At 48.8% G+C, this 24,274-nt stretch overlaps 1 protein-coding gene across 7 annotated transcripts in view; it reads right to left on the bottom strand.

Annotated features, from left to right (window-relative positions):
- Positions 1-340: 340 nt before the first annotated feature.
- Positions 341-24,274, bottom strand: part of LOC140898208 (uncharacterized) — a 37,398-nt gene continuing 13,464 nt past the window's right edge. For 3 of the 7 annotated variants that reach the window (XM_073311701.1, XM_073311700.1, XM_073311702.1), the window contains exons 3-4: positions 12,809-12,883; positions 342-3,710 (exon numbers count right to left, since the gene is read on the bottom strand). In XM_073311701.1, coding sequence (XP_073167802.1) covers positions 1,447-3,710; positions 12,809-12,883 — 2,339 coding nt within the window. In that variant the 3' untranslated portion in view covers positions 342-1,446. Of the gene's footprint in view, positions 3,711-12,808; positions 12,884-24,274 lie in introns of all 7 variants that reach the window. The other 4 variants (XM_073311703.1, XM_073311704.1, XM_073311705.1 and 1 more) reach the window with 4 other exon arrangements.

The following is a 24,274-nucleotide window of genomic DNA, read 5'->3' as shown; positions in this document are numbered from 1 at the left end:
TTGGCTGAAACTTTTTTTTTAACTGTGAACATTTCAAAAGTATTTTTGTTCTTTTGCTTTTAAAAATAGTTATTGATCATTTTCATTTTTTCTAAATTTTCATAATTTTTTTATAGATTAGTCTTCATTTTTGAAAATCATAATTTTAGAAAATGGAATGTTTGAATCTGAAATGAAAATTTTTTTGACAATGAAAGATTTTTTTTGATTTTGAATAATTACCAGCATTTTACTAAGCCCACCAGTCAAAACTGGCAATGGAAATAAAACAAAATGGAAACCGAAAATGTGAAAAAGTGAAGAAAAAAAAACTCACATCAAAGAACAAGAGTCTAAAATATTTGCAACATTTCTGTAAAAAACAAAATTGAAAAATTTGAAAAAAACAAAAACCCAAATGATTTTGCAAAAATGTTCATTTTTGAAAAAGGACATGTTTTGTCAAAAAATATTCTCTTTAAAAAACCCCTCAAAAACACTGAACAGCTCAACTTGTGAATAACAGTAACATAGAATAATATGATCCCACAAAAGGGAGCAAAATAGAATTTAGCCCATTTGAACACAAACATATTCACAAATCACTTTCTCAGTTGTTCATCTAGCTCTAGGCTATAACCAGGGAGAAGCAGCACTGGATGGTGCCTAGACTGAGGGATGGGTGATGGGCAGAGTTAGGCAAGGAAGATAGTAGAAGAGAATAAGTATTAACCTTCAGTGGAGGAAATATGCATCATTATAGGATATTCTCCAGAGTCCCCCTGCAGCAAGGGAGTTGGAATAGAAGTATAAGCCAGGGTGTGGTGATATAGACAAGAAAGGTTGGACGTGCGAGGGATTCCATGGCTAATGGATTGTAAATAATGAATCTCACACCTCCCAGTGTGAATCTGTAGCGAGATGAGAAAGGGGCTGAGAACATCAAGGAAGGCATAGACAGGAGATCATGAGAGGAACATCAAGCTGGGTAGGCAGTATGCAGGAAGAGGGCTGTATGGAAAGAGGTAACTTGATTACTGGGGAATAAGAATTCAGAGCCCAAGAGGGGCCAGAAAGGGAACAGGGTGTGGCGAGGACCAGGTCAAAAGAGAGTCAAGGAAACTGATCCAGTGCTGCGAGTCAGATGAGGATGTTGGGGACAGGAAGCAAGATGCAGTCATGTTGGATGGGTCACCAGCACGGAAGCTGGAGGCACCAAGAACGGAGGAGCCAGGCATGTGAAGGGCAAGGAGAGGGGAGAGAAGAGGTGGATGGTGTGAATTTCAAAGGAGGAGAAGGAATGGGGAAGGAGGAAAGAGTAGGAAGCCAACTGCACAGCCCTGGGAGCAGGCAGAGTGAGAGGGGTAGCAAAAGGCAGGGCAGAGGGGGCAGATAGGGAGGAGGTGAAGAGGGAGGCAGGCGAGAATTAGGGGGAGCAACGGGGAACGGAGAGGCTGCGGGGGGCGGTTAGTTTATTAGTGACGGGGCCGGGGCCCCAGATGGAGCAGGCGAGGGGAAGGAAGGGTGGGGGAAGGCGCGGGATGGGAAGGACAGGGCCCAGGGCAGATCCAGCGGGTTGTTGGAGAGGGCGGGGATGGAAATGGGCGAGGGAGAGGAAGGGAAAGAGGGCAGGGCGGGGAGGGGGGTGGAGGAGGTGCCCAGTGGGGACGAGAAGGAGGCAGAGGAGAAGGCGGAGGAGGCCTGCAGGGGGTTGCTGGCAGCGGCAGAGACGGAGTTCTTGGAGGTGGAGAGCAGTGAGGGTTTGTCGCCGCCGTGGGTGCGCTGGTGCCGGTTGAGGTGGGAGCTGCGGCTGAAGCACTTCCCGCACTCGGGGCACTTGTAGGGCTTCTCGCCGGTGTGCACGCGCTGGTGGATGGTGAGCTCTGAGCGCTGGATGAAGCTCTTGCCGCACTCGGAGCACTGGTAGGGCTTCTCGCCCAGGTGGATGCGCTGGTGCTTTATGAGGTTGGAGCTGACGCTGAAGCACTTCCCACAGACGTTGCACTTGTAGGGCTTCTCCCCGGTGTGCATGCGCCGGTGCTTGGTCAGGTCCGACTTCTGGATGAAGCCCTTCCCGCAGTCGGGGCACTTGTAGGGCTTCTCGCCCAGGTGGGTGCGCTGGTGCTTGATGAGGTTGGAGCGGACGCTGAAGCTCTTCCCGCAGTCCCCGCACTTGTAGGGCTTCTCGCCGGTGTGCATGCGCCGGTGCTTCACCAGGGCCGAGTTCTGCCCAAAGCTCTTGCCGCACTCGGGGCAGGTGTAGGGCTTCTCGCCCGTCTGCGTGCCCTGGTGCTTGACATTCTCTGCCCGGTAGGTGAAGCTCTTCCCGCACTCCGTGCACTTGTGGGTCCTCTCCGCCACGGGGGCAGGCCTGGCGCGGGAGCCCCACAGGAAGCTCTTCCCGCAGTCAGTGCACTTGCAGGGACGCTCCCCGCTCAGCACGCGGCGCCGCTTGGCGCTGGCCAGGAAGCTCTTCCCGCAGTCAGTGCACTGGCAGGGCTGCTCCGAGCCCAGGTGCACCCGCTGGTGCCGTTCCAGGTGGGAGCTCTGTGAGAAGCTCTTGCCGCAGTCCTCACAGCGGTAGGGCTTCTCGCCCATGTGGATGCGCCGGTGCCGGTCCAGGTGGGAGCTCCAGGCGAAGCTCTTGCCGCAGTCACCGCACTGGTAGGGCTTGCCGGCTGCATGGCTCCGCTGGTGCTGCAGCAGAGAGGCGCTCAGCCCGAAGCTCTTGCCGCACTGCTCGCACTTGTAGGGCTTGTCACCCGCATGGGAACGCCGGTGCTTGGCCAACGTGGCGCTCTTGTTGAAGCCCTTGCCACATTCAGGGCACTGGTAGGGTTTTTCGGCAGCGGCAGCTCCTCCTGCTCCACGCTGGGGCTTGGTGCCGTTGGAGCCGTCGCAGCGACCGCAATCAGTGCACTTGCAGGCCTTCTCCCCACCCAGGTGGGTGCGACGGTGGCGGTCCAAGTGGGAGCTCCAACTGAAGCTCTTCCCACACTCGGGGCAGGTGTAGGGCTTCTCGCCGGTGTGGATGCGCCGGTGGCGCTCCAGGTGTGAGTTCCAGTTGAAGCCCTTGCCGCACTCGTCGCACTTGTAAGGCTTCTCCTCCAGGTGCAGCTTCTGGTGCTTGACCAGGCTGGTGCTGGCACTGAAGCTTTTGCCGCAGACGTTGCACTGGCAGGGCTTGACGCCACCAGTGTGGACCCGCTGGTGCTGGATGAAGGCTGAGCCCACGCTGAAGCTCTTGCCGCAGTCGGCGCACTTGTAGGGCTTCTCGCTGGCGTGGCGGCGCTGGTGGGTGATGAGGGTGGAGCTGAGCCGGAAGCACTTGCCACACTCGTTGCACTTGTAGGGCTTCTCGGCACTGCGCAACCGCGGGCGCTTGTTGAAGCCCGAGCCGAAGCCCAGGCTCTTGCCGCAGTCATGGCACCGGCTGTGCCCCAGCAGGCTCCTCTGGTGGAACTTCTTGAAGCCACGGTGAGCGGATTTTCCCTGCCTCTTGCCTGAAGGTTTCCTTGGCTGCCCTTCCACCTTCTGCGGGCCCTCGCCAGCCTTCCCCACATCAGCGCTCTGGGGAGCACTCCCCTTCGACTTGCCCGGCATTGTCCCCTGGGTGTCCACCTTCTCAAGGCCTCCCTGCTGAGCATCCTCCTCCTCATTCTCACTCACCATCCCATCATCTGCTGGAACAACGAGAGAATCCAGTAACTCCCTGGGTCTAGGAAAGGAAACTTTGGAGAAGGGAATTGGAGAGGGTCTGTCACATATTCAAATACCCATCAACACAATGGAACAGATCAGGAGCCGGCTCTGCCAGACTGCTCCCGTTGCCCCCTCCCATCCCCTGAGACCCTCCCTCCCCCCCAGCTCCCACCCACTGCTTCCCCTCACCTAGCCACCCGCCTCATGACCCGTAATGTCCATTGCAAAAGCCTTTGAGAAACAGGGCCAGATTCTCATAGCTTTACTGAGTAGCACCTTATGCTGCGAACAGTCCCATTAACATTTATGAATCTATGAAGTCAAGACCAGAATGGCCCAATAAATCAGAGAGTCATAGATTCCAAGGCCAGAATGGACCATTGTGATAATCTAGGTTCATCTCCTGTAGAACACAGGCCAGAGAACTTCCCCAAGATACTTCCTAGAGCAGACCTTTTAGAAAAATACCCAATCTTGATTCAAAAATTGTCAGTGATGGACAGTCCACTGCAATCCTTGGTAAATTGTTCCAATGGCTAATTACTCTGACAGTTAAAAATATATGCCTTATTTCCAGTCTGAATCTGTCTGGCTTCATCTCCCATCCATTGGATCGTGTTAGACCTTTCTCTGCTACACTGAAGAGCCCGTTATTAAATATGTTCCCCATGTAGGTACTTATAGACCGATCAAGTCACTCCTTAACCTTCTCTTTGTTAAGCTAAATAGCTTGTGCTCCTTGAGTCTATCACTATCAGGCAGGTTTTCTAATCCTTTGACCATTCTTGTGGCTCTTCTCTGAACCCTCTCCAATTTATCAACATCCTTCTTGAATTGTGGGCACCAGAATTGGACACAGTATTCCAGCGGTGTTTTCACCAGTGCCAAATACAGAGGTAAAATAACCTCTCTACTCTACTTGAGATTCCCCTGTTTATGCATCCAAGGACTGCATTAGCCCTTTTGGCTACAGCTTCACACTTGGAACTCATATTCAGCTGATTACCCACCATGACCTCCAAGTCCTTTTCAAGATCACTGCTTCCCAAGATTGAGTCCCCCATCCTGTAAGTATGACCTGCATTCTTTGTTCCTAGACGTATACACTTACATTTAGCCATATTATAACACACAGTTTGCTTGCGCATAGATTCATAGATGTTAAGGCCAGAAGGGCCCATTAAATCATCTAGTATGATCTCCTGTATAATTCCACCCAATTACCCCTGTACTGAATCCTATAACAATTTCACTGGGATCGCTCATGGAGTAAGGTACCATTCAATGTAAGTGTATCATAATCTAGCCCCAAATTCCTGCCACCCAAACTAGCTAGCAGCTCCACTCCTCATCAAAAGCACTGATTAAAGCACATCTGGAGTTTCTATGCCCAGTGATTTTGGATTCACAGGGCTTAACACCAGAAGGGACCGTTGTGATCATCTAGTCTAAACTCTCGTAATATAGGATGGAGGATTTCATCCAGTGATTGCTGTGTCTGGCCCAATCATATATGATGAGATAAATCAAGAGTAGAAAAATGTTGAAGGACTGAGATCACTTCATTTTCTGAATCAGATTGCCCCAGTGAGTTCCCATTTTTGTCTCAGATTGTCCAGAGATTTTTCTACTTGGGCATAAGATCACTTGTATGAAATTCCAGAAGGATCGGTTTAGTCCAGGTGAAGTTAAAGAGTGAGACTAAAATAAGGCTCATTTCACTGAGGCGAGAGTCCCTTCATTGTTAAGTTTGCAACCAGCTTGTATTGTAAGTAGGAAATTCCAATGGAAATTGCGAAAATGAAATATGGAACTATTGTGGAATGGAATGGGATGAGGAACAACTTCCAATTTGCTGAAATTCTCCCCTTTTTTCCTGCCGTTTTCTGGACAGCTCTGGTGGAGCTGTGTGATTTTGCTGGGCACAAACAAACCTTAGCCCTTTCCAAAATTTTCTAAAGGAGCCATTTTTAGTTTTTTCCTGTCAGAAAGTACATATGAAATATTTCAGGAATGCACCGTGTGCCAAGGAGAATTAACTCAAATCATGTGGAAGCAAAAGGAATTTTGATTTACGAGAGGGATCAAAATCACCCTTAGCAATGGGACTGTGGTTGCAACCTTTCCTATGAAGAGACTGTCCTCTTTTTGAGTTAAACACACGCCAACCGAACCAGGGTGAGAACCCCAGCTCCAGAGGTTCTACAAACACAGGCATGTCAGCTATAAAGGAAGAATCCTGCTACATACAGAAATACCTTTGTTTTGTTTAAAAGAAAAGGAGTACTTGTGGCACCTTAGAGACTAACAAATTTATTTGAGCATAAGCTTTCAAGAGCTACAGCTCACTTCATCAGATGCATTCAGTGGAAAATACAGTGGGGAGATTTATATACATAGAGAACATGAAACAATGGGTGTTACCATACACACTGTAACGAGAGTGATCATTTAAGGTGAGCTATTACCAGCAGGAGAGCGGGGGGCGGGGGGGAACCTTTTGTAGTGATAATCAACGTGGGCCATTTCCAGCAGTTGACAAGAACGTATGAGGAACTGTGGGGGGGGGGGGAAATAAACATGGGGAAATAGTTTTACTTTGTGTAATGACCCATCCACTCCCAGTCTCTATTCAAGCCTAAGTTAATTGTATCCAGTTTGCAAATTAATTCCAATTCACCAGTCTCTCGTTGGAGTCTGTTTTTGAAGTTTTTTTGTCAAAGAATTTCAACTTTTAGGTCTGTAATCGAGTGACCAAAGAGATTGAAGTGTTCTCCAACTGGTTTTTGAATGTTATAATTCTTGACATCTTATCTGTGTCCATTTATTCTTTTACGTAGAGACTGTCCAGTTTGACCAATGTACATGGCAGAGGGGCATTGCTGGCACATGATGGCATATATCACATTGGTAGATGTGCAAGTGAACGAGCCTCTGATAGTGTGGCTGATGTAATTAGGCCCAAGGATGGTGTCCCCTGAATAGATATGGGGACACAGTTGGCAACGGTCTTTGTTGCAAGGAATTGCACCATGATTTCAACAATTTCCATCCCACCATCAACCTCAGCCTGGACCAGTCCACACAAGAGATCCACTTCCTGGACACTACAGTGCTAATAAGCGATGGTCACATAAACATCACCTATACCGGAAACCTACTGACCGCTATTCCTATCTACATGCCTCCAACTTTCATCCAGACCACACCACATGATCCATTGTCTACAGCCAAGCTCTACGATACAACCACATTTGTTCCAATTCCTCAGTCAGAGGTAAACACCTACAAGATCTCTATCAAGCATTCTTACAACTACAATACCCACCTGCTGAAGTGAAGAAACAGTCTCACAGAGCCAGAAGAGTACCCAGAAGTCACCTACTACAGGACAAGCCCAACAAAGAAAATAACAGAACACCACTAGCCATCACCTTCAGCCCCCAACTAAAACCTCCCCAACACATCATCAAGGATCTACAACCTATCCTGAAGGACGACCCATCACTCTCACAGATCTTGGGAGACAGGCCAGTCCTTGCTTACAGACAGCCCCCCAGCCTGAAGCAAATACCCATCAGCAACTACATACCACACAACAGAACCACTAACCCAGCAACCTATCCTTGCAACAAAGCCCGTTGCCAACTCTGTCCACATATCTATTCAGGGGACACCATCATAAGGCCTAATCACATCAGCCACACTGTCAGAGGCTCGTTCATCTGCACATCTACCAATGTGATATATGCCATCATTTGCCAGCAATGCCCCTCTGCCATGTATATTGGTCAAACTGGACAGTCTCTACGTAAAAGAATAAATGGACACAGATCAGACGTCAAGAATTATAACATTCAAAAACCAGCTGGAGAACACTTCAATCTCTTTGGTCACTCGATTACAGACCTAAAAGTTGAAATTCTTCAACAAAAAAACTTCAAAAACAAACTCCCACGAGAGACTGCTGAATTGGAATTGATTTGCAAACTGGATACAATTAACTTAGGCTTGAATAGAGACTGGGAGTGGATGGGTCATTACACAAAGTAAAACTATTTCACCATGTTTATTTCCCCCACACACACTGTTCCTCATACGTTCTTGTCAACTGCTGGAAATGGCCCACGTTGATTATCACTACAAAAGCCACCCCCCCCCCGCTCTCCTGCTGGTAATAGCTCACCTTAAGTGATCACTCTCATTACAGTGTGTATGGTAACATCCATTGTTTCATGTTCTCCATGTATATAAATCTCCCCACTGTATTTTCCACTGAATGCATTCAATGAAGTGAGCTGTAGCTCACGAAAGCTTATGCTCAAATAAATTGGTTAGTCTCTAAGGTGCCACAAGTACTCCTTTTCTTTTTGCGAATACAGACTAACACAGCTGCTACTCTGAATCTTTTGTTTCCTTTGTAAGCTTAAACCAGGTGATAGAGGGTAGTATTCTAGCACACAAATAGAAAGACCCTGATCTTGCAAACATGTATGCACTTGCTTAACTTTAAGCACTTGAGTAGCCCCACCACAAAAATAAAAGTATTTGCAGAGAAACAGCCATAGTGCTCAATCTCACTCTCACCAAAATTAATGGCAAAAACCTCCCCATAATGTTAATGAGAGCATGAGTGAGCCTCTCACTGCTGACAACAGAAACCCTCAACTCTTGAAAGGCAGCAGGATGTGGTGCAAAAGGCACAGGACAGGCAGGCAGGGCTCTCCTGGGTTCTAGTCCTAGCTCTGTGGGCGGTGAGTTGCTGCACCTCTCTCCCCCCTCCCAGCCTTTGTCTGTTTAGACTATAAATGTCTCTCACTATGGAATGTCTCCATGGCAGCCAGAGGTGTGACAGCAGCTCAACTAGACATACCCATGCTGGCTTTAATCTCACCCGCATGGCTAAAAATGAAGACACAGCAGCATGGGCTTTACAAGCAATGTACTAGCGTTGTTAATCCACACTGGGTTCTGTGCTGACCTGGCTTTACTACTATTTTTAGCCATGCTAGCTAGGTTAAAGCTAGTGCAGGTATGCTACCTGTACTGCAGTCGCAACTCTGATTGCAATGTGTGTGTATACAGCACCTGGCACAATGCAGCCCTCTTCTCAGTTGGTAAAACAGACTGTGTTCCCATTTTCCACCAGGCCTGGAGAACCAGCAGCCGAGAAGTTAATGTAAATGTACCACTATCAGGCTCTGATCTCACAGCAGATTCAAGCATGTCTTATCATAATGGAGAGACAAGGTGGGCAAGGTAATATCTTGTATTGGACCAACTTCTGTTGGTGAAAGAGACAAACTTTTGAATTTTCACAGACCTGAAGAAAACCTCTGTGTAGTCCACGAGCTTTTCTCTCTCCCCAACAGAAGTCGGTCCAATAAAAGATATCACCTCATCCACCTTGTCTCTCCAATATCCTGGGATCCACAAGACTACAACAACACTGTAATGATAAACTAAGCTCAACTTCAAAGAAGAGCTAGCAGAGCCATGTCCCGTTTGAGGCCTGTGGCTGCTGGATTTTATCCATACGGGTTGAAATCCACCCCCATGCAGAGGAAGAGCACATCACGGCCATGCCACGCTCGAGTGGTGCCTAGGCTTTGGGATGGCCCTCCGCCCAGGGGCACATAGGGCTCTGAGAGGGAAAGGAGCACGGGCTCTGCCAGACTGGCCCATCTGCACTGTAACAAAGCGGCAGGATGAACCGGTTACAGAAAGAGAGCCAGGTGCCAGCTGAGGCCTCTGGCAATATCGACAGGCTGCAGCTGCCATGGTTACCATGTGGCAAGAGCACAAACTGAGCCTGTCACAGAGTGCTTGCAAACCCAGCTGATGGGAGCAATGCGGACGGAGTGCAAGAGGCAGGATTGTGAAGTGACACAGAGCAAGAGGCTCGCCTCCAGCAACAGCCTAACCCAGGGGAATTCCGCCCTGCCTGAGCCCAGCATGCGTAGAGCAGGTAACAGGAGTAGAGAAAGAAGGGGCAACAGGAAGGATGGCATTGTAATCATAGCCTAGCCTTCGGGAGAGCTAGATTCAAGTGCCAGCTCTGTCACAGACCTGCTCACTGCCCCTTCATCTCTCTGGGCCTCAGCTCTCCACCTGTAATGATACATCCTTTGTGGGACTTCTTCACTGAGACTGTAAGACCCTTAGGATAGAAACGATATCTCTGCAGTGCCCAGCACAAAGAGGTTCTGATATTGGATGGGATATCTAGGCAATAATGGCATATGAATAGTTTTTAATAGTGGCAGTTTGTAGCCTAAGCCACAAAGCAATAGTGAAAGTCCAGATGTGTGCAGGCCATAAAAAGCTAGATGGAGTCATAAAAGGAGAAAGGTGCATTGCCATGCCATGGGTGAGATCCTGTAAATGAAGTCCCACACTGTCTTCCCAGTGCATCCTAACAAAGACTGTGTCTGTACTACAGACTTCCACTGGCATTGCTATGACAGTCAGGGGCGTGAAGAGGTGTGATCGCTGACCAGCAGGGCTGTGCGGGCAAAAGTCTGTCATGTGGATACAGCTACACAAACAAAAGTGCAGTTTTACTGGTATTGCTTGTTTTCACTCATGAGGGTTGGACAGTGCATATCTTAGCCAGGATAGCTGGGTCCACATTAAGAGCACTTTTGCAAATATAGTACATCCGTATTCCTAAATTGATAAAGCGCATCTAGTATAGGCATAGCCAAAGAGTTAACAAAGTAAGCACAAAGATAGAAAGAGAATTATAAGAGGAATTCAGAGACAGGACTGCCTTCTGTAATCACACCGGACTCAGATGAACAAGGAATGTGGAATCTCCTCTGAAGCAGGAAGTCGGGGCAGATGGGTTAACGCATTTCATTGTAGCGATGATACAGAAAGGCAAAGACCCAAGGAGAGGGATGTAAATGCTTGCAAAATAGCAAATCAGAACTTATCTGCAAACAAAGGGGAGATGACAGCTTGCAAAAGAACCTTCAGCCAGATCCTCAGCTGGTGTAAATTGGCAAAGCACCACTGACTTCAAATTAAAGTTTGGCTTCAGCAGAGCTACAGCGATGGGCACCAGCTGGGGCGCTGGCAGAGCTACACCATCACTTGCAGACATATTTTCCAGTGAGGGAGTTTGTTCAGGCCCATTAGAAACTGCAGACTATGTGGAATGCTGAAGCGCACCAACCAAGACACGTTACTATGCTAGCTAATTTTCAGAGCTATTCCAGCTTTGTTAACCTTTGCACAAGGAAGACACAGTGTATCAGTGAATTAAAAACTGCAGAGAGAATTTCAGAGTAGAATATGTCAGTTGAATGGAAATGTACTTATCTCAAAAGAAAAGCACTTTATTTAGCACAGTGTTTCTCAACCTTGCTGATACCAGGGACTGGCTTGCTGCCTTCCTAAACTGTGTCAGGGAGATCTCAGGGACTGGCACCTGTCCACGGACCAGTCACAGAAAAGCATTGATTTCGCACATAGTTGATGCTGTAGAATGATTTGCTCTGCCTAGCACATATGTGAAAATCTCATCTATTAAAAAGGAAAAACAAAAAAACCCCACCCAACTTGCCCCAAAGTATCTAAGGATGTCAGAAAAATGGTGTGTTTCACTGTATTTGATGAGAACTGGCACTTGACTGAGTGGTTAAAGACTGGATTGCCATGTGTTTGCACAAAGGGGGCAGAGGGCCGGCTGCATGATCAACCTTCACTTGGGCAATTCCTGACTTTCGACTACTTAGCGCAACACCATTAAAGGGATCCATGAAAACAGCCCCAAGAGGGCTCATATTTATGGGGTCCGTGATTTCTCAGATGAAATCCGTTGAGCTAAAGTTATTAAAAATGAGTTCAGGGCCCCATAGTGCTCAATGCTGCACATATACATAGTAAGAGGCTTGGCTCACCGAGCTCACCACTGCAATGCCCAAGACAAAGGGGTAGAGGGAAAAGGGAGATAGACAGGGAAGAGATTTGCTCGAAGTCACCCAAAAGGTCAGTGGCAGAGCCCAGATTAAACTTAATTCTTCTGTGTGCTCTAACCATTAGACCACGCTAGTCATATTATGTATTTTTTTCCTAACGCTTAGCTAGATAAAGTGAGCCTGCAGTCTGAAAACCAAGCTGTTTTTTCCATTGCCTCACACCTCACCAACAACAAAGTATCTGCATTCAGAATTTAATTCACAAGGCTGTTGATCATGGGTGAGGTGGAGCTACGTTTGCTCAGGGCTAGCAGGGATAAAGAACAATAGCACCATAAAAGGCCTCAGTCCTGTAGTGAGATCCATGCAGGGGTAAACAGCAGTAAGAACTTATTTACAGGAAGTCAGCAGCTCTGGCTGACATTGCACACAAGCAGCAGGGCTGTTGAGAAAGGTGGTCACTTTTCAGACTAGGGCCCCATTCTAGTGTAGTATGAATGTTGTTGGGGTTGCATCTGCTGAGGTTGCATCTGGACAGATTCATCAGTACCTACCTGGCTTCTGCTCAGTGCAACGCAGCTGTAACCTGGCATAACCAGCCAGTTAACCTTTGTTTCTGGCTGATTTGTGTCACCAGAATAGCCCAAAGCAACCAGAGCCTGCTGGTGAATCCCAACCCTACATTTACAGACAATTACAGATCAACTGCAAAGGAAAAATATTTGCCTAGCAACCTTTCCATATTAGTCTGTGTCTGGTTAAAGATTTATTTAAAAACACTTTTCTTCTGCCTTTCCTTGTTCTTTGCAGTTTGCATTTTTGATACATGCTTTGCCCTCAGCAGCTCAGCAAGCCTCATATGAGCCCCAATCCTGTTTCAGATCTATGCGGCTGGATCCTTTAGCCTGTACCCCTGTTCATCCGTTTGCAGGATCAGGGTCTTGGAGTGGGACTAGTGCGACAGAAAGGTGTCTTGGTGAGCTGTGATCTGAGCTCCTGCTAGTCCACCCGTCCCATCCCCCCCATTCCTTGTGTTGCTGGCCCTCTACAGAGTGGGGAATTTCACCCGCCGCGTCCCCCCAGCTTCCCAGTACTCCATCTTGCCCTCCCCAAATAGCAAGGGCTTCAGCCACAGGGGAGGGGGTGGAGTCCGGGAGAGCAAAGCACTGCAATCGCCCACTGCCTCACCCACAGCAACTTACCAGAGACCAATCCTCTCCTCCTGTGTGACTCGGCAAACGCGGTTATCCGGGGCCAGCTGATCGCAATCTCCTCCGCTAGGCGAAACATGGATTGGACACGAGTTAGATGTGTGGCAGGGTAGGTGCGGGTGCTCTCTGGAAAGCAGCCACTCCCTCCCCTCCAGCCCCCAATATCAACAAAACACCCCAGTCTCTCAAAGCTGCAGCTTTGACTGGACTTCCTCTGCCCTGTGCTGAGAGGCTGTTTGTTCCAAACCTCTGCCCCCCCTGCCCCCCGCCACACACACACATCCTCACTGTCTCTTCACCTGCTTCACTCCACACCTGCCCCATCCCCACCACTTCCCTACCTCTTGTGCCTGGGGCACAACGGTGTAGTCTCCTGAGGACCCAAATGCTTTGGTTTCATGACAGTCACTGGCCTCAAGGCTGGGGTAACTGGGCGAAACTGAATGGCCTGTATTATGCAGGAGGGCAGACTTCATGGTCTAATGGCCGCTTCTGGCCCTATGCTCTATGAACACATACCCAGCAAAACCAAACTTCTGAGCCAGTGCAAACATTGGGTCTCACACAGAAGTTGGCAAATCAGAACCACAGCTCCACAAAGGGCCAGACTGAACCACCTGCACCCGCCTGGGATTTTCCAAGCAATCTAACAGTCAGGAGCCCAAACCACATTCAATATCAATGGGATATGGCCCCACGAGCCTAAGAGCCCTTCAATGTCAACACGTCAAGGAGGTTACAAGAATATCCTGCATCTTGGCAGCGGGTTAGACTAGATAACCCTTGTGATCCCTTCTAGCCCTATGGGTCTATTATTCTAATATCCTGATACACATATTCTGGTTCACCAAAGAATGTCAAGTAGGATCTAAAATGAAAGCCACAGTCATTCTGGTCATTAATATCATTGTGAAACGTGCGTGCAGACTATGTATAGACTTATGGATGTGTAAAGAAAATATGTTCCTAGAACTTGTATCAAGGCTGGGTCGACAAACAGGTTTCTGCCAGACCAGGGACGTATATTCACCCCTGTATCTCTCGTTCACATGTAAATTAAGCATTGCAAGCCAACACAATGGAAACGCCATTTACATACAAAGTCAACAGGAGACACAACACCAGAAAATGAACTCCAGGGGATTGTCCTGCCTATGGGGCAGACAATGAATTTTGGGGAACATAAGAGGAAGGCAAGAAGACACACTCCTTAATCCTGCATCTAGAAAGTTAACGGGCAGCACATTTACATTCATAAAAACAGGATGCCAACTGGACTTGGTTGGAAACCCTGCAGAAGGCTTTGGGTGAGATAAGACTGCCCGAGACAGGAGGTTAGCCTCTTAAGTTTAGTCTCTAGAAAGCACCTATAGCCTTAGTTTTATACGTAACCCTTCTGTTTCCATTATACTGACTCACTATCTCTTGAATCTTGGCCTTTGATAAAAAAAAAAAAGTACTGTTGTTTTCATTATACACATATCTCAGTGCATGGTGTTATCCAAGGAGCTGATCCTGAATTCAATCCTTCAAGCTGGGCCTTTGGGGACAGTCAACCTAGGATTTCTGTGAGGGGACAAGGGGCTGGACGCTACAGGGGGATGCATCAAAGGGACTTCAGACAAGGGTACACTGATCGTTACCCTGCCAGGTGAAGTAAGGGCTGGCACAGCCCAGAGGAGATTGTTTGGGTGGTTAAAGGGTGAGCACCAGCAAGTCTCCCTCTTGCTGGAGGCTGGCCCTAAGGGGCAGATTTTAAAAGGTATTTAGATGCTTAAACCCATTTAAAAATCTGGCCTTAGCCTCCTTAGAAAATTGCAGCCCTTGAGTAGTAGCCTTGTTTCCCTGGCTTCAGCAGGTGAGATTGTAACTTTAGGCCCAGCCCTGACCAGAGTGTCATGCCAGTCCTGGGACTGTGCCTCAGACACACCCTTCTGAGTCACAATTCCTCCCGTTCACTCCTGGAGGGGGGAGTAATTTACAGCTAGCCTAGAGCGGCAATCAATTACTACCCCACCCCATGCTGGCTCAGTGAGCAGCCAGGTGATGGACCCAAGGCTACACCCATCGCCTGCTCAAGAGAAAGAATCAATGGGCAGGTAGCCCCATCTATTCCTCTGAGCCCACGAGAAGTGCGAGGGTGTCTGTCATTCCTTTGCACAGGCGTCATCTAATCCATTGGCCTGCTAGCGGGCAGTGCCCTCATCCCACCTACACTTGTGCACATGTTTAACGCTACACAGGTGAGAAACGTTAAGCACATAGGCCTGGTCTACACCTACAAAATTAGTTCAAGGCTGGGAAAAATTCTGCACCCTGTGTGACATCGTTAGGTCAGCCTAATCCTCGGTGTAGATGCAGCTGGGTGGACCTAATCATGGCATCGAAGGGAGGAGGATTAGCTACAGCAACAGGAGAACTCCCGTCTGATCCATTCTGATCATCTCGTCTGACCTTCTGCAGAACACAGGCCAGGGACCTCCCCCAACAGTTTCTACCCCGAGCAGATGACTTCTGGTGGAGCAAGTCAGTGTAAGGTCTTGTCTATACTAGAAAGTTGTACCACTGTATCTTTACTAGTGTAGTTAAAGCAGTATAACCCCCTTTACTGTGGACACAGTATTATGGGGCTAAAGGTCCATATTACTGGTACAGTTTATTCACGTACAGGAAGGGGAATAAGCTATCCCGGTATAAGGCACCTTTATAGCCACATAACTGCGTAAACCACTACTATAATGCATCCGATGAAGTGAGCTGTAGCTCACGAAAGCTTATGCTCAAATAAATTGGTTAGTCTCTAAGGTGCCACAAGTACTCCTTTTCTTTTTGTGAATACAGACTAACACGGCTGCTACTCTGAAAACTACTATAATCATATCAATAAATAAATACTGCCCCTGAGTGAAGCAGCCAAAGTAGGGCTGCAATTGGGGAAGGGGATAAAATGGGCTCAGCACCCCCTGGACCCAGAACTGTGCAGAGGGACCCCCTCACACACACATGGACAAATTCTGGGGGCCATAGGACTTAGGTGGTGCCTCGCCTCCCCTCCCCCCTGCCATGTGGCCTTTAGGGAAAACTGCAGAGAGGAGCCAGCCAGAGACTCTAGTCACAGCAGTGACCTTTGGACATTCAGGGAACTGACTGCAGCTTTGACTGGACTTCCTCTGCCCTGTGCTGAGAAGCTGTTTGTTCCAAACCTCCCCCACACACACATCCTCACTGTCTCTTCACCTGCTTCACTCCACACCTGCCCTGTCCCCCCTCTTCCCTACCTCTTCCCTTTCATGTCCCCTCTCCCTTCCCTTTTCTTTCCATCTAGCTGATCCCTTCCTAACTAACCACTTCCCCCCCTCCCAGAACAAAAAATACCCCATGGCACTAATGTGTCATTTGCTCCCATCCCATTTCTCACTCTCCTGCTGTGTTCTACTCCTTCCCTCACCCTGGGTATGTCTGGTCTATTTCAACTGTTCGCTCTTTGTGGCATGGACTATCAACTTCTCTGTTTCTACTGCACCTAGCACAATGGGGACCCGTTCTTGGCTGGTCCTTAGGCCCTACCGCAATAAACATGATGATGATGATGATTAACAATAACAACATAGTTCTATAAGTACAAAAACTGTATCGGCCTGATTGTTTGCAGGATTGGGGCTTGAGGTGCTGGTCCTTGTACATCCAGGAGATGGAAATGAGCCCCAAGCAATTCTGGAATGCAAACAGCAACTGAGTGGACAAAACTTTGGCTCAGATTCTCTAAAAAAGAACAGCAAACCAAACCAAACAAAAACTATGACAAATATTCAATCCATATAGGCCGTGATTTAATATATATATGAAAATAATAATATAGCTTCGCAGAGATGTAAAATAAATTATTGAAAATAATACAAAGTGGCCTGGGGACTTAGGAAAAAGCAAATGATTTTAAAAAAATATAAATAAGCCGAAAATTTAAATATATATATATATATATACACATACACACACACACATATGGGGGGGAGAAGAAAGGTACAGGAATTTAAATATAGAAAAGTTTTTAAAGTTACAAAATTAATGGAAAAGTGGTTTAAGAAAAATATAAAAAGAAAATAGAAATGGAGTGCTTTTTGTTTAGTTTAAAAAAATAAAATAAAGAATAAAAGCACATCAACTGGTAGGAGAAACTTGTTCATTTCACTATGCCCCGCTCCAGCAGAGAATCATAGAATCATAGGACTGGAAGGGACCTTGAGAGGGCCTTGGGACCACTGTACTAATGGCAGGACTAAGTATTATCTAGACCATTCCTGACAGGTGTTTGTCTAACCTGCTCTTAAAAATCTCCAATGATGAAGATTCCACAACCTCCCTAGGCAATTTATTCCAGTGCTTAACCACCCTGACAGTTAGGAATTTTTTCCTAATGTCCAATCTAAACCTTCCTTGCTGCAATTTAAGCCCATTGAGTCTTGTCCTATCTTCAGAGATTAAGAAGAGCAATTTTTCTCCCTCCTCCTTGTAACAATCTTTTATGTACTTGAAAACTGTTATGTCCTCTCTCAGTCTTCTCTTTTCCAGACAAAACAAACCCAATTTTTTCAATCTTCCCTCATAGGTCATGTTTTCTAGACCTCTAATCATTTTTGTTGCTCTTCTCTGGACTTTCTCCAATTTGTCCACTTCTTTCCTGAAACGTGGTGCCCAGAAGTGGACACAATACTCCAGCTGAGGCCTAATCAGCGCAGAGTAGAGCAGAAGAATTACTTCTCGTATTTTGCTTACAATACTCCTGCTAATACATCCCAGAATGATGTTTGCTTTTTTTGCAACAGTGTTACACTGTTGACTCATATTTAGTTGATGGTCCACTATTATCCCCAGATATACCCACTATGACCCACAGATCCCTTTCCGCAGTACTCCTTCCTAGGCAGTCATTTCCCATTTTGTATGTGTGCAACTGATCGTTCCTTCCTAAATGGAGTACTTTGCATTTGTCCTTATTGAATTTCATCCTATTTACTTCAGACCATTTCTCCAGTTTGTCCAGATCATTTTTAATTTTAATCCTATCCTCAAAGCACTTGCAACCCCTCCAAGCTTGGTATCATTCACAAACTTCATAAGTGTACTCTCTATGCCATTATCTAAATAATTGATGAGGATATTGAACAAAACTGGACCCAGAACTGATCTCTGCAGGATCCCACTTGTTATGCCCTTTCAGCATGACTGTGAACCACTGATAACTATGCTCTGGGAACAGTTCTCCAACCAGTTTTGCACCCACTGTATAGTAGCTCCATCTAGGCTGCGTTTCCCTAGTTTGAATATGAAAAGGTCATGCAAGACTTCAAGTGTTAATATTAGTTGTGAGCATTATGGTGGCACATAAATGTCCCAGAGCTACACTGTGCCTGATGCTGCACGGACGCACAGTGCCCGAGATCAGGGGACTGTCTCTCACTGTGTCTGTGCAGTGCCCGGCACAACGGGGCCCTGATCTCAGTCATCGTATGTGTGCAGCTCCGGTGCAATGGGGCCCTGATCTCAGTCACTGTTTCTGTGCTGTGCATGGCATGACGGGGCCCTGGGGCCATAATATGCCACCATAATGATCACAACTAATATTAATAACAGCCTGACACCATGTGGTGTCTTTATACTTGAAGAAACAAAGACGGTTACTCACCTTCTCGTAACTGTTGTTCTTCGAGATGTGTTGTTCACGTCCATTCCAATCAGGTGTGTACGCGCCACATGCACGGTCGTCAGAAACTTTTCCCCTCAGCAGGTCCCATCGGGTCGGCCAGGGAGCCCCCTGGAGTGGCGCCCCCTCCATGGCGCTCAATATATGACCCTGCCGACCCGACCCTCCTTCGGTTCCTTCTTGCCAGCTATTCCAACAGAGAGGAGGGAGGGTGGGTATTGGAATGGATGTGAACAACACATCTCGAAGAACAACAGTTACAAGGAGGTGAGTAACCATCTTTTTTTCTTCTTCGAGTACTTGTTCACATTAGTTCCAATCAGGGGACTCCCAAATCCTCCCATGGGGGTTAAGGAATAGGAATAGGAACAGACTAGGGACCGAATGGCTAGGCAGCAGTTCTGCGGAAAAGGACCTAGGGGTGACAGTGGACGAGAAGCTGGATATGAGTCAGCAGTGTGCTCTTGTTGCCAAGAAGGCCAATGGCATTTTGGGATGTATAAGTAGGGGCATAGCGAGCAGATCGAGGGACGTGATCGTTCCCCTCTATTCGACATTGGTGAGGCCTCATCTGGAGTACTGCGTCCAGTTTTGGGCCCCACACTACAAGAAGGATGTGGATAAATTAGAGAGAGCCCAGCGAAGGGCACCAAAAATGATTGGGGGTCTGGAACACATGACTTATGAGGAGAGGCTGAGGGAACTGGGACTGTTTAGTCTGCAGAAGAGAAGAATGAGGGGGAATTTGATAGCTGCTTTCAACTACCTGAGAGGTGGTTCCAGAGAGGATGGTTCTAGACTATTCTCAGTGGTAGAAGAGGACAGGACAAGGAGTAATGGTCTCAAGTTGAAGTGGGGGAGGTTTAGGTTGGATATTAGGAAAAACTTTTTCACTAGGAGGGTGGTGAAACACTGGAATGCGTTACCTAGGGAGGTGGTAGAATCTCCTTCCTTAGAAGTTTTTAAGGTCAGGCTTGACAAAGCCCTGGCTGGGATGATTTAATTGGGGATTGGTCCTGCCTTGAGCAGGGGTTGGACTAGATGACCTCCTGAGGTCCCTTCCAACCCTGATATTCTATGATTCTAAGATTCTGTGAATCACTGACTGGAGCACCGCTCTGCCGAGAGCTGCATCATCTCTAGCATGCTGGGTGATGGCATAGTGGGTGGCAAACGTATGCACCGAGGACCAGATTGCCACTCTGCAGATCTCCTGGATGGGCACCTGGGCCCGGAAAGCAGTGGATGAGGCCATAATAGCCAGGGCTGGGACCTTGGCAAGGTCATAACAGGTACAGATGCAGTCCATAATCCTGGAAGAAATGCACTGTGACAAGGTGGGAAACAGCTGGTTCCTGAAAGGCTTCATGCGCTCAATGTAGAATGTTAGCACTCTCCATTTATCTAGTGAGTGAAACCTCTGCTCCTGTGCATTGGCATGTAGCTTGGGATAGAAAACTGGTAGAAAAATGTCCTGGCTGATGTGGAATTGGGATACCACCTTGGGCAGGAAGGCTGGGTGTGGCCTGAGCTGTACCTTGTCCTTGTGGAAGATTGGGGTTGGAGGTTAGTGCTTTTAACTCAGACACCCTCCTGGCCGATGTGATGGCAACCAGAAAGGCCACCTTCCACGAGAGATACAGAAGGAAACATGTAGCCAGTGGCTCGAATGGGGCTCCCATTCATCTAGCTAGGACCAGGTAGAGGTCCCAAGTCGGTATCTTTGGGTGGGACTGTGGATATAGCCATTCCATGCCCTTAAGGAAACAGCCCACCATAGGGTTGGTGAAGACTGAGCATCCCAACTCTCCCGGGTGGAACGCTGGGATAGCTGTACCTTGATGGATGATCCGGCCAGGCCTAGCCGCTTCAGGTGCAGTAGAGTGTCCAGGATGAATGGTATAGATGCCTGAAGTGGGGATACGTGACTGTGATCGCACCAGCACGAGAACCTTTTCCATTCGACCAGATAAGTGGCCCTGGTGGAAGGTTTCCTGCTTCCAAGCAGCACCTCCCTCACCGATTCCGTGCATTGGAGCTCCATTGGGTTTAACCATGAAGCTTCCAGGCCATGAGATGGAGGAACTAGAGGTCCGGGTGAAGCAAGCAGCTGTGGTCCTGTGTAATCGGATCAAGGAGGAGCGGCAGCGCAATCAGGGTGTCCACTGACCACTCCGGAAGCACGGTGTACCTGGCCATGCAGGAGCCAGCAGAATTACCTCTGCCTTGTTCCTGCGGATCTTGAGGAGAGCCTTTTGGATGAGTAGTATCGGAAGGAAGGCATACAGTAGATGGATCCCTCAGTGTATCATGAATGCATCTGAGATAGAGCTTGGACTGTGCTTTAGGAAGGAGCAAAACGTTGGACACTTCCTGTTGCGCCTGGTGGCGAATGGGTCTACCTGGGGAAACTCCTACCTTTGGAAGATGGAATGTATGATGTCCAGACGGATGGACCACTCATGACTGTGGAACGACCTGCTGAGGTGGTCCACAAGCTCATTCTGTGTTCCCAAGAGATAGGACGCCTCCAGGTGAATGGAGTGGGCTATACAAAACTCCCACAGGTGGAGGGCCTCCCAACAGAGAAGGGAGGAGCGGGCTCTGCCCTGCTTGTTTATGTAAACATGGCAGTGGTGTTGTCGGTCAGCACCGCCACGCACTGTGCTTGCAATATGGTATGGAAGGTCTGGAAGGCTAGTCTCACTGCTCTGAGTTCCTTTATATTGATGTAAAGCGGGATCTCGGACTGCGACCATCTACCCTGAGTCTGTAGGTCTCCTAGGTGTGCCCCCACCCCAGGTCTAACGCATCCGTTACTAAGGTCATGGATGGTTGAGTGCTGCTAAATGGGACTCCTTCGCAGACCATGCGAGGGTCCAACCACCAGCCTACTGGAATCTGGGCTTTGGTGGAATGGCTCTTGCCTGAACCAAGTCCAACACTACCCCAATGAATTCTATTTGTTGGGTGGGTGACAATGTCGACTTGTCCAGATTGAGGAGAAGAACCAGCCTCTGGAAGGTCTCTCTGACCAACTGGACCTGGGACTCCACCTGCTTCCTGGTGCGTCCCTGCAGCAGCCAGTTGTTGAGGTAGGGATACACCTGCTTCTTGCGGAGAAAAGCCGCAACCTCAGACTTGCATTTGGTGAACACCCAGGAGGCTGATGATAACCCGAATGGGAGCACTTTGAACTGATAATGTATGCGGTTAACAACGAACCTCAGGAAACGTCTGTGGGCTGACCAAACGGCTATATGAAAGTACGTGTCTTTCATGTCGAGGGCAGCGTACCAGTACCTCGGATTCACGGAGGGAATAATTGCGCTCAGGGAGACCATGCGGAACTTAAACTTTACCATGAACTGATTGAATCCTTGCAGATCTAAGATGGGTCTGAGACCCCCCCTTTGCCTTGGGGTTTAGGAAATAATGGGAGTAGCATCCCTTGCCCTTTAGCTCCCTGAGGAACCTCCTCCACTACCCCTATAGTGAGGAGCGATTGCACCTCCTGGATAAGGAGTTGCTCGTGAAAGGGGTCCCTGAAGAGGGATAGGAAAGGGGGGTGGGAGGAAGGGGAGGAGCAGAATTGGAGAGAATATCCCACCTCTACCATGCGAAGAATCCAGCGGTCCAATGTTATATGGGACCATGCACGACAGAAGTGGGATAGACGGTTCAGAAGGATCCGGGATAGTGGCTGGTACGCCATTCTCGGGCATCCCTTCAAAACCCTTGCTTGGACCCCGACGATGGCTTGGTCGGGCCCTGCCCTTGGCTCAAGGGAGGGTTGGAAGGTCTACGCCTGGTATTCCTGCCCCTACGGCGGTATGTATCCTGCCTTGGGCGGGGTTGGCATTGCCTCTGCGTGGTAAGGGCTAAGGCTTGAAGGACTTTCTCTGGGTAGCAGGAGTGTGATTCCCCAGAGATTTCATAGTTGCCCTCAAGTCCTTTAGGCTGTGGAGCCTCGAATCTGTCTGGTCCGAAAACAGCCCTGTGCCCTCAAAGGGAAGGTCCTGCAGGGTCTGTTGAACTTCCGGTGGAAGCCCGGAAACTTGGAGCCATGCAGTTCTCCTCATGACCACCCCAGAGGAGACGGTACATGCCACAGAGTCAGCCCAGTTGAGTGAAGCCAGCAAGGATGTCCTGGCCACTGCCTTCCCTTCCTTGACCAGAGCCAAGAACTCAGCCTTCGACTCAGTGGGGAGCAACTCCTTGTATTTGGACATGGAGTCCCATGAATTAAAACTATACCTGCTGAGGATAGCTTGTTGGTTAGCTGTCCTCAGCTGTAGACCCCCACGGCATAAATTTTCCTGCCTTCCAGAGCGAGAATGTCCACCACCAGGTCCTCTGACTCAATGACTTCCTCCGCCTGTAGGCCCATGTTACTGGCAATGCAGCGGAGCAGGTCCTGGTGCACCCTATGGTCAATGTACGGAGGACCTGAAGCTGATGCTCCTGCCACTGCCTCATCAGGCGAAGTTGACGAGGAGGCCACTGGGGGAACAGGGTCATCGTGGCCCACTATGTGCCCAGGTTGCTCCTGGGTAGCATTGGTGTCCAGTTGTTTGGCATGGTCATATGTGACCTGAGCTGTGGGTGGGTCTGGAGCCAGTTCCATTATCCCATCTGTAGAATGAGGGGAGGTCTGGATAGGGTCGCCTCTGTAGCACAAGGCGTGGGTCTATCCACCGGTGACTGTGCAGGATGATACCACGATGTCACAGACCTAGAAACCCTGGATGGGGTTGATGGTAAGCCCAGGGGGTCCAGAAGGGCCATCGTGCAGCGGGTGGCCATTGTGGCTTCCAGGTCGACTGTGTGTATCTCCGGCGCTTATCTGAACTGTGCCTACTGCGTCACAAGTAGTAGGAGTCAGCCTCACAGTCCGAGGATCCCGAAGGCAATGACCACGGCGGTGCCGACGATCCTCAAGCTGGTGGTCGGTGCTGAGAAAAGGAAGTTGGGGATTAGAGTTGCGACGATCATGTAGAGGATCGGTGCCAGCTGTCCTACAACTTAGACCGGTGCTGTGAGTCCGGTGCCGGAGAATGTCTCCTGTGTTCCGGTGCCGTGTCTCGGTACCGGCCGATAGAGGGTGACCATGATCGGTGCCAACCTCTCGGTGCTGGAGACACAGATTGTTGTGCTCCCTGCTCCAGGTGATCTTGTACTGAGGTCGGTGTCGGGGTAGGGGGTGTGTGTTGCAGTGATGTAGACTGGGAACAGTGCCAGGAACGATGCCGGTCTGGCAATGAAGAGGGCCTCATCATTGTAGGGTTGCCTCTAGATGGCACCTGTCTGGGCGGTGCCGGAGGCTTCTCTCTAACAGCAAGGGGCTGAGGCACAGTACTTTCTATAAGCTCTTTTGCAGGCTGGAAAGTATCTGGGGTGGAGGGGAGTTCCAACTCCTCCACAAAGCACTGCCCAGCCGGAAAGTCACTAAGTGGGCTCAACGGTGCCAACTGGGGCCCCAGAGTCAACGGCACAAGGTCTTGCTGCTTGGAAGTTGAGTCCTTCCTCTGGGGCAGCAAAGTCTCCCCAGATGGTCTCGCTCTCTGAGGAGAGTGCCCTCTGTCCGCCTTCTTATGGCGCTTGTGGGGCACTGGGGATGTTGATCGGTGCCAGGGCGCTGCTCCGTACTGCGGCGTCAGGAATTTCCATTACTGAGGGTCTCTAGCACCAGAATCCTTCCTGTACCAATTCGTGGTCTGACACCGGGCGCTCCACACCAAGCTTGGGCCTGGGAC

This window comes from Lepidochelys kempii, chromosome 14 (genome assembly GCF_965140285.1).
Source record: "Lepidochelys kempii isolate rLepKem1 chromosome 14, rLepKem1.hap1, whole genome shotgun sequence".
Classification (NCBI taxonomy): domain Eukaryota; kingdom Metazoa; phylum Chordata; order Testudines; family Cheloniidae; genus Lepidochelys; species Lepidochelys kempii.
The sequence above is the reverse complement of the archived record's forward strand: the minus strand, read 5'-3'. Positions and strand labels throughout refer to the sequence as shown.